Consider the following 17,318-nt stretch of genomic DNA (forward strand, 5'->3'; position numbering starts at 1 on the left):
AGGGTCTCCTGCTTTGGGGGGTTGAACTAGATGGCCCACAAGGTCCCTTCCAACTCTGTTAATCTGTTTAACTGAATTTAACCCAACTCCTTACCCACCCACCCAAGTTGCTCCTCTGAGAAGTGGCTCAAAACCCTTGATGCCATGAGATGAAAGTGAAATCGAGTTGAACCGGAGCGATCCTTGCCTCCATCATTAATAAATGGGCCTGGTGGCTCAGCAGACTAATAGCATTGTGATTAACACCAGCTGTCTGCAATTACTGTAAGTTCGAATCTCACCAGGCTCAAGGTTGACTCAGCCTTCCATCCTTTCTAAGGTAGGTAAATTGAGGACCCAGTTTGTGGGGGGCAATAAGCTGACTTTGTATAAATATACAAAAGGATGAAGGCTATTGCTTAGCGCATTGTAAGCCGCCCTGAGTCTCCGGAGAAGGGCGGCATATAAATCAAATTAAAAAAAAAAATGGAGCAAATCTTCATTTCTGTTTCCACTCCCTGCCCACCCCCCGCCCAAATTGTAACCATTACAGCCTCCCAAAAAACGCAAGGAAGCTGAGCGATGAGGAAACTGGCATAGAAAAATAGCAACGAAGCAATTAGTGTGGGTTTGTTTTTGTTTTTTTAAAAAAGAAAACGGTCGCATATAAAACGGATATATTCTGATGCAGAAGACTGCTTGGATCAAGAAAAGCAGTGGATGAAATTATTAACATTTCTAGAGGAATTCCAGCTCCGGTACGGTTAAGTTCTTCATTCGAAAGGAATCAACAAATTATTATAAAACGATTTTTTTATCATAAGTGTTTTGTTTTGTTTTTTCCGGGGCAGGAATTGGGAAACAAGCAGCGTGGGGAGGAAAAAACTGTAAGCGCAGTATGCAATCTTATTACAGCAATTCAAGACGGTAGCGTGTAATGCAGTTAGAGAACATGCTTGGCAATAAAATTATACTATAAAAAAATTATCCGTTTGTTTTTCTGTTTTGTTCATTCGATTTGCATTTGATCGGCTCAGCTCCTACCAAGTCAAGTGGCTGTGCCAGGCTCTTTCTATCTCCTTTCTATGCTTTCCACGTTTGAGAATGAGGAGCGTTTCTGATTTCTTTTTTTTTTTTTTTCTTGAGAGGTGAAAAATGAAGATTCTCCTTCGCTGCAGGGGTGGGGAACATGGCCATGATCAAGAGCTGCACTCAAGGGAACCAGGGAGGTGCGAGACCTGCAGTGGACAGGGCAAAAATGCAATAAGAAGTTGCATCACTCCTGGGCCTTCACCGCTACACCATGCATTAGTGCTGGAAGAAATGTGCATCTGGGTTCAGTTCCAAGTGAGGAGAAAGACACTGGATACATGGAGACTGCTTGAAAAGATGGTTTAATGGTGGACAGGACCACATGGTTTCGAGGTCCTGGGCAAAAAGGCACATGGGAGAGAGAGAGAGAGAGAGAGAGAGAGAGAGAGAGAGGAGGGAGGGAGAGAGAGAGATGAAAGAGAGAAGAGAGAGAGGAGAGAGAGAGAGGAGAGAGAGAGAGAGGAGAGATATTTAATTTAATTTATCGCATTTTTATGCCGCCCAAGAGGAGAGAGAGAGAGAGAGAGAGAGAGAAAGAGGAGAGAGAGAGAGAGAGAGAGAGATGAGAGAGGGAGAGAGAGAGATGAAAGAGAGAAGAGAGAGAGGAGAGAGAGAGAGGAGAGATATTTAATTTAGTTTAATTTATCGCATTTCTATGCCGCCCAAGAGGAGAGAGAGAGAGAGAGAGAGAAAGAGGAGAGAGAGAGAGAGAGAGAGAGATGAGAGAGGGAGAGAGGGAGATGAAAGAGAGAAGAGAGAGAGGAGAGAAAGAGGAGAGAGAGAGAGAGGAGAGAGGGAGAGAGAGAGATGAAAGAGAGAAAAGAGAGAGAGAGAGAGAGAGAGAGAGAGAGAGATTTATACCCTCTGTTGGGCTTTGAATTTGAGCTTGTCATCTGATTGGTTGTGAGATTCCCACTGGGCTATGCAGGGGTAACTTTATAGATTGTCTTTTGAGTCCCAGGCTTGGTTGAGCCTTGCTGGGTGATGCAATCTCCCCAGGTGCCATGTGGTGAGTTCTGTTGCTAGATGGGTAGAGGGCTAATCCTATCTACCCTACCCTCAAAACGACGTTATAGAGCACCGCACACCAGAACAACTAGACACAAGGACAGTTTTTTTCCCAAATGCCATCACTCTGCTAAACAAATAATTCCCTCAACACAGTCAAACTGTTTACTAAGTCTGCACTACTGTTAATCTTCTCATCGTTCCCACCACCCATCTCCTTCCGCTTATGACTGCATGACTGTAATTTTGTTGCTTGTATCCTTACAATTTATATTGATATTGTTTCCTGATTGCTTATTTGTACCCTATGACTATCATTAAGTGTTGTACCTTATGATTCTTGACGAATGTATCTTTTCTTTTATGTATACCGAGACTGTATGCACCAAGACAAATTCCTTGTGTGTCCAATCACACTTGGCCAATAAAAATTCTATTTTATTATATTCTATCTTTGTTGGATCTTGGGTGAGGGCATTTGCTTATGAGTAGACCTAGCTATCTCTTTATCTCTTAAGTGCTGACATCTGCTGTGGACTATTGAGGAGGGTGGGGGGCTATTGAGTCTGCTTCCTTCCTCTAAAAAAAAACATGTTTCTCCATTTCTCATCCAGGGAAACATAGTAGTCTGCCTTTTTAATATTTCCTAGAATATTTCATTCCGCTAGGAGAGGGGTGGATGCTAACTTCCTACACCAGCTATCTAATAATAAATAATAATAAGTGAAGTAAGTAATGGAATCTACTGCATTCATGCAAATAATCTTTCTGTAAAGCAGAAAAAATAATGTTTTTCTCACAGACGGACAGAAAAGTCTTTGTTATGGGGGCTGTATCACTTTTTACTCAGATCCTCGTATAAATATATGATGACCCATTCTGCATTAGGCAGCAGATTAAAGAAAGCTTCTTGAGAAAGTACGTTTAATCTTAAGCATATGTTCTTTTCATCGTGTCTCTTCTCAAATGTGTTTGCTCTCCAAAGATGCCTGCTTAATCTACACTTTTGAGCTAAGACGCCGGGGTGCATTGCTGGGGGTTCACAGTGGTTCGGGAGAACCTCTAGCTAAGCTTCTGTGTGGTTCAGAGAACCCCCAAATCCCACTACTGGCTGGCCCCTCCCACCCTGCCCTGCCCCTCCCAGGAGTCCCCACACAGCCGGTTTTGGATGCAGGTAAGTGCAGGTGCATGCAGAGGCCCGGGGAGGGCAAAAAACGGGCCTATCGGAAGTTCGGGAAGGAGTTCAGCTCAAGGGGAGGGCAAAAAGCCCCCCCTTCCACCGTGGTTCAGGAGGCCAACTTGGCCACGCCCACCATGGCCACGCCCACCCAGCAACTGGGCAGGGAACCCCTTGCTAAAATTTTTGAAGTCCATCCCCTTAAGACGCGAATTCATAACATGAGGAAGAAAACCAGCAGAGAATGTGTTAAAATCTGGCCGAGATGATAAAACGCTACATTAATTTATCAGATGATGAATTATATCAATGCGTATTGAAATTCTCAGAGATCGGTTTGCAGAAAGACTCTTCTTCCTTCATTTCCCTTCCCTTTCCTGGGTAACTGATCAGCATTAATTATACAGCTTTAGCCAAACTCCATTTGTCAGACCTCTTCTCAGCTGGGATAGGTGAATATTTTTCCAATGGACACATCAACACCTCCTCCTTATTATTCTCATCCTTTGCAGAAGACACGATGATGAAAACAAAAAAAAAAATAATATCACCAGAGTGGATGATGGAGATAAAAACGTCAGGCCATTTTTGCAAGTTTGAAATATTTGATAGTGGCTTCATAAAAATCAGTATGTTAAGTTTATGCTGGTCTGTGACCACCATAAAGATTTGATTTGATATCATAAGTTAAATATTTCAGAAAATGAAACACGGACTTTGAAGGGCTATTCAGACTCTCATGTCCTCCTTATGTTGTGGTCCGCCAGCAGCCTGCAGAGCTGGCTGCCGAGTCGGATAGTGAGGAGGCTGGGGAGGACAATGGGCCAGTCCTGGAGTCTGCGGAAGGACAAGATGAGGGATCTGCATTGGAGGCAGAGATGGGGCCAGGGCCATCTGGGAATTATGTGCAGATTCTGGACCCTCCAGAGTCGGACATCAGAGAGGCAGAGGAACAGGAGGACCCTGTTCCTAGTGCATGCATGCACAGAGCTGCCAGAAGGCAAGAGCAGCTAAAGCAAAAGAGACGACTCGGGAGTAAGGCCAGGAGCTGATTGGCCTCTCTCAGAAGGCTTAAAAGAGCAGCAACGGCTCTTGGGCTCTTTGTAGGAAAGCAACGTTGCTACATTTGTTTCTTGTCGGCGTCTCTTGTTTCTGAACTTCGTGGGGCTTTGCCAAAAAAAGCCTTTGGCAGGATGCCAAAGAAGACAAAGGTTGGTGAAAAGGCCGAAGGACTTTTGTTTTGGACTTAATTTGAACTAAGCTGAGAATGAAGTAATTCTCAGCTGTTCTAATAAAATACGTTTGTTTAGGACTGATTGTGTCCGGTAATAACTACTTGGGCCTAAGTCACAACACCTTAGTACAGGAATCTAAACTAAAGCATCCCAGACTTGTGTTTGTGTATAATGACACACAAAAGAACTGGACCTTATTTTGTATGGCCATTTTTTAGGTGTCATCAGTTCCACTTTCAGTCTCCTTTTTTTTTTTCAAGATTAAACATGCCAGGTCTTTAAGACTATTTGGCCACTATTGACTTAACACAATATACATAACATCACCCCATTATCACTGAAGCAGATTTTATTAGAACAGCTGAGAATTAACTGACTCTCAGCGTAGTCCAAACTAAATCAAAACAAATTCTTCTTAACACAAATTCTTCAGTCTAATCACCAACCTTGGTATAATTAGGCAAACTGCCAAAGGCTTCTCTTGGCAAAAGTTCAGAAGCAGAAGACGTCGAAGTGCAGCAAGACAAGAACAAGTCTATCAACGTTGTTTTCCGATAAAGAGGCCAAGAGCTATTGCTGGTCTTTTAAGCCTTATGGGAGGGACCAATCATCTCTTGGCCCTACTCCCGAGTTGTTCTCTTTGCTGTAGCTGCTCTTGCCTTCTGGCAGCTCTTCTCATATGTGCACTAGGAACAGGCTCCTCCTGTTTCTTTGCCTGTCTACTGTCAGCCTCTGGAGGCTCCGGAGTCCGCACATCACTCCCCGATGGCCCTGGCCCCATCTCTGCCTCCGACGCAGAGCCCTCACCTGGGCCTTCCGCAGCCTCCAGGACTGGCCCCTGTTCTTCCTCAGCCTCATCACTGTGCAACTCCACTGCCAGCTCCTCAGGCTGCTGGCGGACCACAACACTTCTATGTTCTGCCATAAAATGAGGACTCTCCTGCTTTGTATATTTCCTTCAAACCCACTGTTAGATTACCAATTTGCAACAAACCAACAAAGCAGACATCAGGTTTTCCCACGTCCTCCAGCATCACACCTCTTACCTCGTAATGAGCCACACGTTGTGATTCCGATATTAGCTGAGCACTGCATACCCGGCAGTAACTTTCTGTGAATAATTCTTGATCGATCTCCGATGACTTCATCTGTTTAAAATAAATAACAATGAAATAAAAATGATTGGGATTGTTACGATCACCTCCTTGGCATGTAAGGGCGGCAGATATTAACTATGGTTTACATCAACCCATGAAAAGCTCTGACCCCAAAAAAATTTTTTTTCCGGGGTGTGTATGTCACAATTAGAGCGCGTCAAAATGGGCATTCTAACTGAATCAGACTATACAAGGAAGAAGAAATGCCTCTTAATTATGTAGACTGTCAAACTCCCTGAAGCCTCAGCTGTCAGGGAGCTTTTAGAAGTCTTGTCAATCTCGGGAGAACTTACAGAAAAGGACAAGTTATAAGCGCAAAAGTATTCAGCGCAGCAAAAGCGACAATGCGTTTGAAGTTGAATGTTAAGTTTCGTGTCAACCCACACGCATTTCAAGACAGGGGGAAAAAAAATACATCTTGCCAATCAAATGTAACCAGCGGGAGAGTCCATGTAATTTTTTTATGCCGTCAAATCTTCCTTTCTCAGATGCTACTTTGCCCTGAGGTTGGGGTGGAGGGGGCAATGGTGGGTTTCAACCGGTGTTACTACCGGTTTGCATCATGCACGTACTTGTGCATGCCAAATTTGCGCTTCGCGCAAGCACACTGTATTACGGAACAACTGAGACATGGCAATCTGCTCTGCCACGCCTTTCAGCTGGGCTAAAAATAACCAAATATAAGGTATGTATAACGCAGGGGCAGGCAAGAGGGCCATCAGAGAAAACCAGTTTGCTCTCAGCTCACCATCGTTGCTACCGGTTTGCCCGAACCGGGCTGAACCAGTAGAAACCCACCACTGGAGCGGGGTTGTGTTTTAACTTTCCCAAATCCATCTGGATGGGGATCTTGAGTTGAGTTGGCCTTAGAAGAAATCAGAGGAGGGGAAATGGGTAGAGATGAAATTTAGAAGAAATTAATATAATTAAAAACTGCACTGTCAGATGGATAGAAAATGAAATATGTCACTGTATGTTTGTATATATGTATATATAATAATAGAAATTAGTTAGTAGGTGAGGTTGTGTACTGTATATGTAAATTTGTTTCTTGACTAAGAGAAACTTGTATGTCTTAAATGTTTTTAAGAATGAATAAAGTTTTGTTTAATAAAAAAAAGAAGAAGAAGAAGTTCATGTTGGCTGTTGACATCTCAGAGAAGTCAGAAGCAGGCAATGAATGGACCTTGAGCAAGATCTAATGTACAACTATTTAAAGGCAGTGTTGAAATTTTATTCTGTGATTTTTTATATTTGGAGGATATGGGGGTGTCTTTTGCCTTTAAAGTCTCAAAATGTCTTCTCGCTTTCCCCAAAACTGGATAAGCACACTACCAGTAGAAAAGTACCGTGTTTCCCCGAAAATAAGACCCTGTCTTATTTTTTTATTTATTTTTTTTTGAACCCTGAAATAAGCACTTGGTCTTATTGCCATGCGCTCAAAAGCCTGATTGGGTTTATTATCAGAGGATGTCTTATTTTGAGGGAAACAGGGTAAAAATCATTTTTAAATGAAGAGTTATCGTTTCACTTTTTTTTAAAAAAAATCTGAAATGAAATGAAACAGATTGCCCATTGCCTGCCTCCAAATTATCTTCCGTGTTCGTTTCTTTTAAAATAGGTTTATTCAGTTGTAACTTCAAGCATTATTATGTGCTGGTTGTTAGTTTAGCCTTTTGAGATGGATCTTTTTTTTTTTTTTTTGGATTTTTTAAAAAAAATTTAAAAAACATACAATACATCTTTTCGGAACAGAGCATTGATCCGGTCATAAATTTGTTCAACTTTTTGTTCATCTTTAACAAAATTTCATATATTCTATTTTTGCCATAACACTTATCACATGTCTCAACTGTTACCATCTTATAGAAAGCTAGCTCATATTAACTTAATCAAAGCAATTACCCTTCTATTAATCCACCTTAAATCTTAATTCAATTAATACCTCATAATACATTACACAATTCTTACCCCAAATACTCACTATTAAAAATACAATTCAAACATATTTATATTTCTAAATCTTATTTCCATTTCTAGAACTTCCTTACATTTTATTATTACTCCATACAATATTCATTAAGTCTTTATTTAATTATTACTTCATCAAATTTAAGTCTTATCTCTAATCCTGAAAACATACCAATTTAACATTTAATCAAAGTTCTTAATTCAAATAACACAACATAATACAATTCACAATTACTTCCCTAAATTCTGTCTATTTAACAATACCATTTATATAAAGGCCAATTTAAATGAGTCTTTTTTTAGTAAATCATAATCCTATATCATTTCAATTTTCTTTTCCTTTGCTTAAATAATGATGGATCTTTGTACTTGGTTAAAATAGGCTAAGGTGTTTATAAGGTTTTGGTTTGTAGTTTCCTTGCTAAAGGAATTTTCCAAATTTTCCATCCTGCCTCCGAAAAGAAGGCCTCTCCGTATTCTCCTCTCTGCGTTCTGTATTCTCTGTTCTATTCCTCTTGCATATCCCTAAGGAAGGGCACGACTTCCCACTGAACTATCAACTAACTCTGAAACTTTTGGAAGACTGCTGTTCTGTCAGGAAGAATCCCAGCACAGTTCTTCAAAGAACCATCAACTGCTTTGTTCCCAGAATTCTGCCAAGAAAATACATGTCCCAATAAATAATGCATTTTCATTTGGGAGATTTTAATATATTTGTTTTAAGATGGGCTCGTTGGGAGGTTGAGAAAAGGAGCCAGGGCGGTGGATGTATTCAGCCGTTTCTATCCGGTTCGGGCGAATTGGTAGCGGCAGCTGCTGGAGGTTCCTCCCATCTGCCCTGACGACATTACGTCCCTTGTTTGACGCTCTGCGCACGTGCTCACATTTGCAACCAGTAGCGAAAGTCAGTGAATACCACCAGAGGAGGGTTTCAGCAGGTTCTGACCAGTTCTGGAGAACCGGTAGCGGAAATTTTGAGTAGTTCAGAGAACCGGTTAATACCACCTCTGACTGGCCCCGCCCCCATCTATTCTCTGCCTCCCGAGTCCCAGCTGAAATGGGGATTTTGCAGTATCCTTCCCCTGGAGTGTGGTGGGAATGGAGATTTTACAGTATGCTTCCCCTGCCATGCCCACCAAGCCACACCCACAGAACCGGTAGTAAAATAATTTTAAACCCACCACTGAATACCACTCCTGAACCAGGGGTTCTAAAGAAGATTATAAAATGACTTAAGGAGAGGTCAGTTGTGAGGTCAAGTGGATGGGGTTTCCCCCCCCCCCCGTGCAACGCATTTGTTTTATCCGTTGATTGAGTTTTCGCTTGGCTGCTTTGTTTTAGTGCTCTTACATTGACGCGTTGAAACTCCACGGCAGTGTTTCTCGGGTTTCCTTTTTAAAACAAAATACACTAAGTGCACCAATCTTTGCTGTGATCAATAACTCTTACAAGGAAAAAGTTCTCCCACCGTTATTATGTCCTCGATGCCGTGTCTCTATAGTTCTTGGAGACCAGGACAAAATAAAAAAAATGAGGTCACCTTTGCTTCCCTCCCATAAGTCACAAAAATTAGCCTGCTCCAAGATAACAGATCAACTGCTGTCACGGAGAAGAAAGTTGATAGAACCCATGGCTCCATCATCCTAGCCTCTGTTGGTCCTACATTCCTGGATCCAGAGCTTCTCTGAAGCCTGTAGGACTGGATATCTCCAGCCCCACCTGTACCTTGAGCAAAGCTGATAAGGAAGCACTTTGATTTGTTACCTTCACCTTCCTAGAATCTAGAAAGAGTGCAGAGAAGAGCAACAAAGATGATTAGGGGACTGGAGGCTAAGACATATGAAGAACGGTTGCAGGAACTGGGTATGTCTAGTTTAATGAAAAGAAGGACCAGGGGAGACATGATAGGAGTGCTCCAGTATCTCAGGGGCTGCCACAAAGAAGAGGGAGTCAAGCTATTCTCCAAAGCACCTGAGGGCAGAACAAGAAGCAATGGGTGGAAACTAATCAAGGAGAGAAGCAACTTAGAACTGAGGAGAAATTTCCTGACAGTTAGAACAATGAATCAGTGGAACAACTTGCCTGCAGAAGTTGTGAATGCTCCAACACTGGAAGTTTTTAAGAAGAGGTTGGATAACCATTTGTCTGAAGTGGTGTAGGGTTTCCTGCCTAAGCAGGGGGTTGGACTAGAAGACCTCCAAGGTCCCTTCCAACTCTGTTATTCTGTTAGTTTTTCCACGGACCCAAAGAATTAACATCCATCAGCCACGGAATCCGAAATACTCATCCGAGCGCAGAGCGTTTGCAAACGAAGCAATTTCTGAATTTTGCAAGCCGAAGGGGTCCGATAGCCACTTTTTCCAACCAACGAACGTTATTAAAAGGCATAAAGTTTCACGCTTATTTCAAGCTTTGCTCTCCTTTTTCCCTCGGCACTTTTTCTGCCTTAAGCCTTTTGGTTATGGATAACTGCTTATATGGGATCAGGTTCTTAGGCAACAGACTTAAGGTAAAAGTAATCATCTGTCCAGTAACAGACTGTCCAAAATCTTCTTAACTAATTTACTGAAGTGAAAGTTGAGCTGCAGGAATATCATCAACTAAGCTGTTTTCCATTGGAGCTTACTTACTTACTTACTTACTTACTTACTTACTTACTTACTTACTTACTTACTTACTTATTTACTTATTTACTTATTTACTTATTTATTATTTATTGGTTCGATTTATATGCCGCCCTTCTCCAAAGACTCAGGGCGGCTTACAATGCGTTAAGCAATAGCCTTCATACTTTTGTATATACCTGCTTAGTAGGGCTTTCGCCCCCCCCCCCAAGCGGTGTTCTTTTTATACAAAGTCAGCTTATTGCCCCCACAATCCGGGTCCTCATTTTACCTACCTCGGAAGGATGGAAGGCAGAATCAACCTTGAGCCTGGTGAGATTTGAACTTGTAGTAATTGCAGGCAGCTGGCAGCGAAGTGCTACTTAACAGTACTTTAGTCCGCTGCACCACCTTAAGATGGGGCCTTTCGTAATTTCTTTGTGATGGCTTTACTGTGAGCAGACAAGTTTTATTTGGCTTAGGTAAAGGTAAAGGTTCCCCTCGCACATATGTGCTCGTCCTTCCCGACTCTAGGGGGCGGTGCTCATTTCCGTTTCTAAGCCGAAGAGCCAGCACTGTCCAAAGACGTCTTCGTGGTCATGTGGCCGGCATGACTCAACGCCAAAGGCACACAAAATACTATTCCTTTTTCATCAAAGGTGGTCCCTATTTTTCTACTTGCATTTTTTTTATGTGCTTTCGAACTGCTAGGTTGGCACAAGGAACGGGAGCTCACTCCGTAACGCAGCACTAGGGATTCGAACTGCTGAACTGCCGACCTTTCGATTAACAAGCTCAGCGTCTTAGCCACTGAGCCACCGCGTCCCTATTTATTTGGCTTATTTAATTGATAATGACTTCATTTGGAAAAAAAAACTTCTGAAGCTTTATCAGTCTAAGAACATATTCTTAGCGGTTGTTGCACCTACTTCTGTCATATCACAGAAGTAGTAAATTCCCTGAAATTTACTAACATGCACCCACAAACCTAACCATACATTTGCCACTGAAGGCTTCGCTGGGAGGTCAGCTTGGAGCATTCAACTGTTTGTAACTTCTATCCTTGCTGACTTGAGCATCCCCAGAGATAAATTGGAGTGCAGGAATACAATAAAGCCTTTAACAGCACTAAAGACAGCGCAACCATTCTTTAAAATATTGGGAAAATGGAATTTTTTAAAGAATGGTATCTCTGCAAAGAGATGAGTCTAGGATGAGCCAGGATGATATCATATGTCATAGATCCCTTACAATTCGGTGCCTTTCTCTTCAGGTAAACAGCCAAAGAAATTTGGCACTATATGTTCCACGGCATATGAGAAAGTCCATTTTTCTCCCCAAAGTTAAAACTATCCACTATTGGACAAAGAAGAGAAATGAAAGATGGAAACTGGGAATCCTATCTATGTCTTTATCTATATCTTATATTTTTTAAAAAATCATTTTTTTTTCAAAAGCTCACTTTAAAAGAGGGGTGAGAGTTTTTTTCTCCCAAACACTATCACTCTGCTAAACAAGTAATTCCCTCAGCACTGTCAAACTAGTTACTAAGTCTGCATTACTATTACTATTAATCTTCTCATCATTCCTATCACCCATCTCCTCCCACTTATGACTATATGACTGTAAACTTGTTGCTTGTATCCTTAAGATTTATATTGACTGTTTCCGTATGACTATCATTAAGTGTTGTACCTTATGATTCTTGACGAATGTATCTTTTCTTTTATGTATACCGAGACTGTATGCACCAAAGACAAATTCCTCGTGTGTCCAATCACACTTGGCCAATAAGGAATTCTATTCTATTCTATTCTATTCTATTCTATTCTATTCTATTCTATTCTATTCTATTCTATTCTATTCTATTCTATTCTATTCTATTCTATTCTATTCCTCGGCTTACGTCCACAATTGAATGTTGCTACAAATGTCGGTTTCTATGACCAAAATTTGTGTTGCTAAGAAAGATAGTTAAGTGAATTTTAACCCATTTTACGACCTTCCTTGCCAAGGCTGTTAAGTGAATCACTGCGGTTGTTAAATTAGTAACGTGGTTGTTAAGTGAATCTAGCTTCCCCACTGACTTGGCTTCTCGGAAGGCTAGAAAAGATGATCACATGGCCCCAGGACAATGCAACCGTCATAAATACAGGCCAGTGGCCAAGCATTTGAATTTGATCACGTGACCCTGGGGATTTGGGGCTCAATTGTGCTTGTAAGTTGAGGACTAGCCATACCGTGTTTGTTGGCTCAGACCAACAGTCCCGTTCTCCACAATTCCCTAGCAGCCAAGCAGAACTGCATCCCGTTTCGGTCACCACACTATAAAAAAAGATGTTGAGACTCTAGAAAGAGTGCAGAGAAGAGCAACCAGGATGATTAGGGGACTGGAGGCTAAAACATACGATGAACGGTTGCAGGAACTGGGCATGGCTAGTCTAGGGAAGAGAAGAAACAGGGGAGACAGGATAGCAGTCTTCCAATATTTGAGGGGCTACCACAGAGAGGAGGGGGTCAAGCTATTTTCCAAGGCACCTGAAGGTCAGACAAGGAATAATGGATGGAAACTGATCAAGGAGAGATTCAACCTGGAAATAAGGAGAATTTTTCTGATAGTGAGAACAATCAACCCATGGAACAGAAGTTGTGGGAGCTTCATCACTGGAGGCTTTCAAGAAGACACTGGACTGCCATTTGTCAGAAATGGTGTAGGGTCTCCTGCTCGGGTGGAGGGTTGGACCCTTCCAACCCTGCTAATCTATTAAAGATAATTCCCCAAATCTTTGTCAGCATGAAACAATTAAGCCCCATCGCTTTATTTGACGTGTGCATCCATGTTTATTGATATCACATGGTCCTGTAAACAGGAGCCGTGCGATATCAATATTTACAGGTCCTGTAAATAGAAGTAGGTTGTAAATGAAACGGATCGGACCCATTTTTGTGTTTCAGGAAAGCCATTCCTTCCTGTAAAAAGAGTCTTTGTACTAGAAGGAATTTATATACGTGTAGGGAAGGTTTGACCTCTGTGATTTATACAGAGTGTGTCTGAATGAAAAAGAGGACGTGTGTCTCTTGAGACCCAATAAGGTCAGTTACAGAGATGGAAATGGAGTTTGGTTCATGTCTTGTGACTGACCTGCATTTTTCAATCATCAGCTGGAAGAGACACTGCTTAGACAAGCTAGCTTCTCCGATTTACTTTTGCAAGTGATGACATAACAAACTTTTGCTCGCACTCCAGTCAGATAATTACTTTCCTCCTTTGCTGAAGCAGACGCCCAATAAATGCTAGACACTTAATCCAAATCCTTCCCTTGCTGATCTTAAACCAGGCAACTCTGGAGGTGGAGAGCTATAAAATTTGCCCAACAAAAGCAACTCCTTATTGAGTTAAATTCCGGAGACTTGTCCCTGCCACTCGAGCTCACCTTAGCAATTAGGGAAGGATCCCTAGCACTGTAGGTAATTAATGAAGACAATTTAAATATAATATGGTTTGTTTTGGTCCTGGTATCCCTTTTCATGTCCCATTTCAATAGCCATCCTGCAATATTCAAAATTAGCCAGCCACAGACCTCTTTTTGAGAAACTCCTAAATGTTTCCTTCTGAGGATCTGTGGAGTGGAGTGTAGTCTGGATTCCCAGGGGGGAGGGGCTGGATTCCAGAGGATCAAGAGACAGCAAAGTTTAGATAGTTTGGTAGGGAGGAAGAGCGCTAAGAAGGCCCCTCCCGAGAAATTCTCAGGGTATATCTATGGCGATGCAAATTGTTGCTTTCATTCGACAAGAATTCTGTCTGTTAGGTGAAGGAAACTGCTCAGGAATAACTCTATTTCTCTTTCTTCATTTGGGGACCTGACAAGATCATAGCTTCCCCAAACTGAATTGATTCCAAAATGCACGCTGTTTTGCATACATTTAGGATGAACTCCAGAACTGCAAATAGGCATTAAGAATTGTTAACCTAATTTTGCGTAGCTTCTTCTCCGGTTTTATTTATTCTGTATCTTCTGCCAGAAGGCAATAATCCAAAAAGATTGTAAGCAGGATGGGAAGAGTCTCTGAGAAGGTTATGCAACTTTCTCAAACAGTGAGATTCGAAGATGTCGTCCAGGGCTGGTAGCTGGAGTCCGATGATATTCTGGGAAGTTTTAATGATTCTCTGAAATTTTTTTTGTCCGCTACAGAGCTGCTCCCATACCATGCAAGAATGCCATATGTCAGGACACTCTCAATGGCGCTGCGATAGTAGGACAGAAGGAGATGCTGAGATGGATTTATCTTCCTGAGCATTCTACAGTTTAATGATCCTGGATGCTTTTTGACTCTGGAGCTGCAGGGACTCAACTGCAGGTCCCATTGATGAATCACTAGGCTGCATGACGCAGCCCACAATGGGAGGAAACAGAGATCAGAAGGCAGCCCCCCTCCCCACCCCCAGCTCTGAGTGCCATTAAAGAAGCCAACTCCACCCACTTCGCAGTACACTGTACTTTTCTTGGGCTCCAGGCAGACAAATGTCACCAAGACGTCCCCAGTGATGTTAAATTAAAATGTCACCCAAATAATATCAATAATTTAGCCTGGGTTTTTCTTTTATCTTTACAGTAAACCGAGAAGGGGTGTTTAAAAAAAAATAGAAAGGAATGATGCTTCCTGGCCTTGTGAACAATTCATTTACAGAGAGGGAGGCAGACAAATTTTCTTGCACATTTTCCTCTGGCAATTCTGGTTCCGTTTGCTGAAAGAGACTTGACTCTGGGAATGAAAAATTTGGGGAAATTCTCACAATGAAGGCTGATGTTCCTGCACGGACATGGTGCCGATCAGGAAGGAAGGCAGATGTGTGTTGGGGCCCCCATTGTTCATTAGATGTTCATCTATCCTGAAGTCTGCATCCCACACTTCATTCAGTCCCTGGCAGACTTGAACCTTTAAACAAGAATGATCCTTAACTCCGCTTGTTGAGAAAGGTAACGACTTGCACATATGTGCTAGTCGTTCCCGACTTTTGGGAGCGGTGCTCATCTCCGTTTCAAAGCCGAAGAGCCAGTGCTGTCCGAAGACATCTCCGTGGTCATGTGGCCGGCATTACTCAACGCCAAAGGCGCACGGAACGCTGTTACCTTCCCACCAAAGGTGGTCCCTATTTTTCTACTTGCATTTATTACGTGCTTTCGAACTGCTAGGTTGGCAGAAGCTGGGACAAGTCATGGGAGCTCACCCTCATTACACTAGGGATTCAAACCGCTGAACTGCCGACCTTTCGATCGACAAGCTCAGCATCTTAGCCCCTGAGCCACCATGTCCCTTTGTTGAGAAAGGTATAGTTTACTAAAAGTCAAGTGAAATACAGTAGAGCAAAGCTAGAATTGAAAGTCATGTGCTAATTACCCCGAGTGTAACTTTCCGCCTCTTTGGTACGTCTCATTGCTGGTCCTCCACCGTCCAATCATATTCAAAGAAGATGTTTTTGTGGAATAGTCACTTTAAGTGAAGGATGGCATGCAGCTGCATTCCATTCCCAGACGTGTGACCTTGAAGTCGTGTCTCCGGAAGATACACTGAACGGTGAAGCCTTCCACCCCTCCCATCCAGCTTCCCCAAGAGTTCATGGCAGACCGGTACCGAACGATAGCAAAATGCAGACGTGAGGTGGCAGTTCTGACAGACATGTTAAATTATTTCTGAGCAGTTTCCTTTATTATCCCTAACCTATAAACAGATGTTGTCGAATTAAAGCAACTGTCTGCATCGCTATAGATATACACTGAGAATGGCTAGGGAGGAACCCTTCTTAACTCTCTTTCTCACAATCAGACTCTCTAAGCCTTGCTGTCTCTTTGCTCTCTGGAACGCAACCCCTCCCTCCTGGGAATCCAGACAACATTCCACCACAATCCCAAATGAAAGAGGACTTAGTACCTCAACAGTGATGTTTCAGTCTCCATTACAAGACAGTCTTGCTCTTGAGAACTGGTGGGATATTTTATATCTCCCCCACACACATTGTCTAGCAATTTCTCTGCTGATACATTTGGTGGAGAATTTTCAGAATTCGCTCATGGCCCATTCTAGTAATCCGGATATCATGCCATGTTTGGTTACTTTCAACCTTACATGCTATCTAATCCAGACAGTGTAGTTTGTAAATCATATTAATAATAATAACAGATTCTCAATTTTTGTTTAGATATTTCAAGTATTTGAAGGATGCTTGTTCGCTCTTCATGGTCTTCATAGAATATGGTTTTGCCATCGCTATTAATTCAGCCACTCTCTAACCACCTGATTACAGATTAACAGAGTTGGAAGGGACCTTGTAGGTCAACTGGTCCAACCCCCCACCCAAGCAGGAGACCCTACACCATTTCTGACAAATGGCAGTCCAATCTCTTCTTGAAAGCTTCTACGGATGAAGCTCCCACAACTTCCGAAGGCAACTTCTGTTCCATGGGTTGATAGTTCTCACTGTCAACAAATTTCCCCTTATTTCCAGGTTGAATCTCTCCTTGATCAGTTTCCATCCATTATTCCTTGTCTGGCCTTTGGATGCCTTGGAAAATAGCTTGACCCCTTCCTCCTCTCTGTGGCAGCCCCTCAAATACTGGAAGACTGCTCTCCTGTCTCCCCTGGTCCTTCTCTTCACTAGACTAGCCATGCCCAGTTCCTGCAACCATTCTTGATCTCACTGATGCCTACGATATCTCACTGGTAGCGATCATTTTATTTTATTTTATGTACACTGAGAGCATATGCACCAAGACAAATTCCTTCTGTGTCCAATCCCACTTGGCCAATAAAAATTCTATTCTATTCTATTCTATTCTATTCTATTCTATTCTATTCTATTCTATTCTATTCTATTCTATTCTATTCTATTCTATTCTTCTATTTTACTCTACTCTACTCTATTCTATTCTATTCTACTTTATTATTCTATTCTATTCTATTCTATCTGGTTTAGCGGTCTTACGTTCCATCTCCAATATTTACTCAACTTAATTTAATCCACTCACTAGCACAACATACTACATATTTTAAATTGCTATCTATCTTCTTCCAATAAATATGTCAGAAGACTGCTACG

The 17,318-nt window shown here is 42.1% G+C and overlaps 1 protein-coding gene across 4 annotated transcripts in view; it reads right to left on the reverse strand.

Annotated features, from left to right (window-relative positions):
- ZMAT4 (zinc finger matrin-type 4) overlaps window positions 1-17,318 on the reverse strand; it is a 163,946-nt gene that overhangs the window by 107,089 nt on the left and 39,539 nt on the right. For all 4 annotated transcript variants that reach the window (XM_087875870.1, XM_087875872.1, XM_087875869.1 and 1 more), the window contains exon 2: window positions 5,538-5,639. In XM_087875870.1, the coding sequence (XP_087731996.1) occupies window positions 5,538-5,639 (102 nt within the window). The remainder of the gene's footprint in view (window positions 1-5,537; window positions 5,640-17,318) is intronic.

This window comes from Pantherophis guttatus, chromosome 9 (assembly GCF_059756535.1).
Source record: "Pantherophis guttatus breed Tessera chromosome 9, ASM5975653v1, whole genome shotgun sequence".
Classification (NCBI taxonomy): domain Eukaryota; kingdom Metazoa; phylum Chordata; class Lepidosauria; order Squamata; family Colubridae; genus Pantherophis; species Pantherophis guttatus.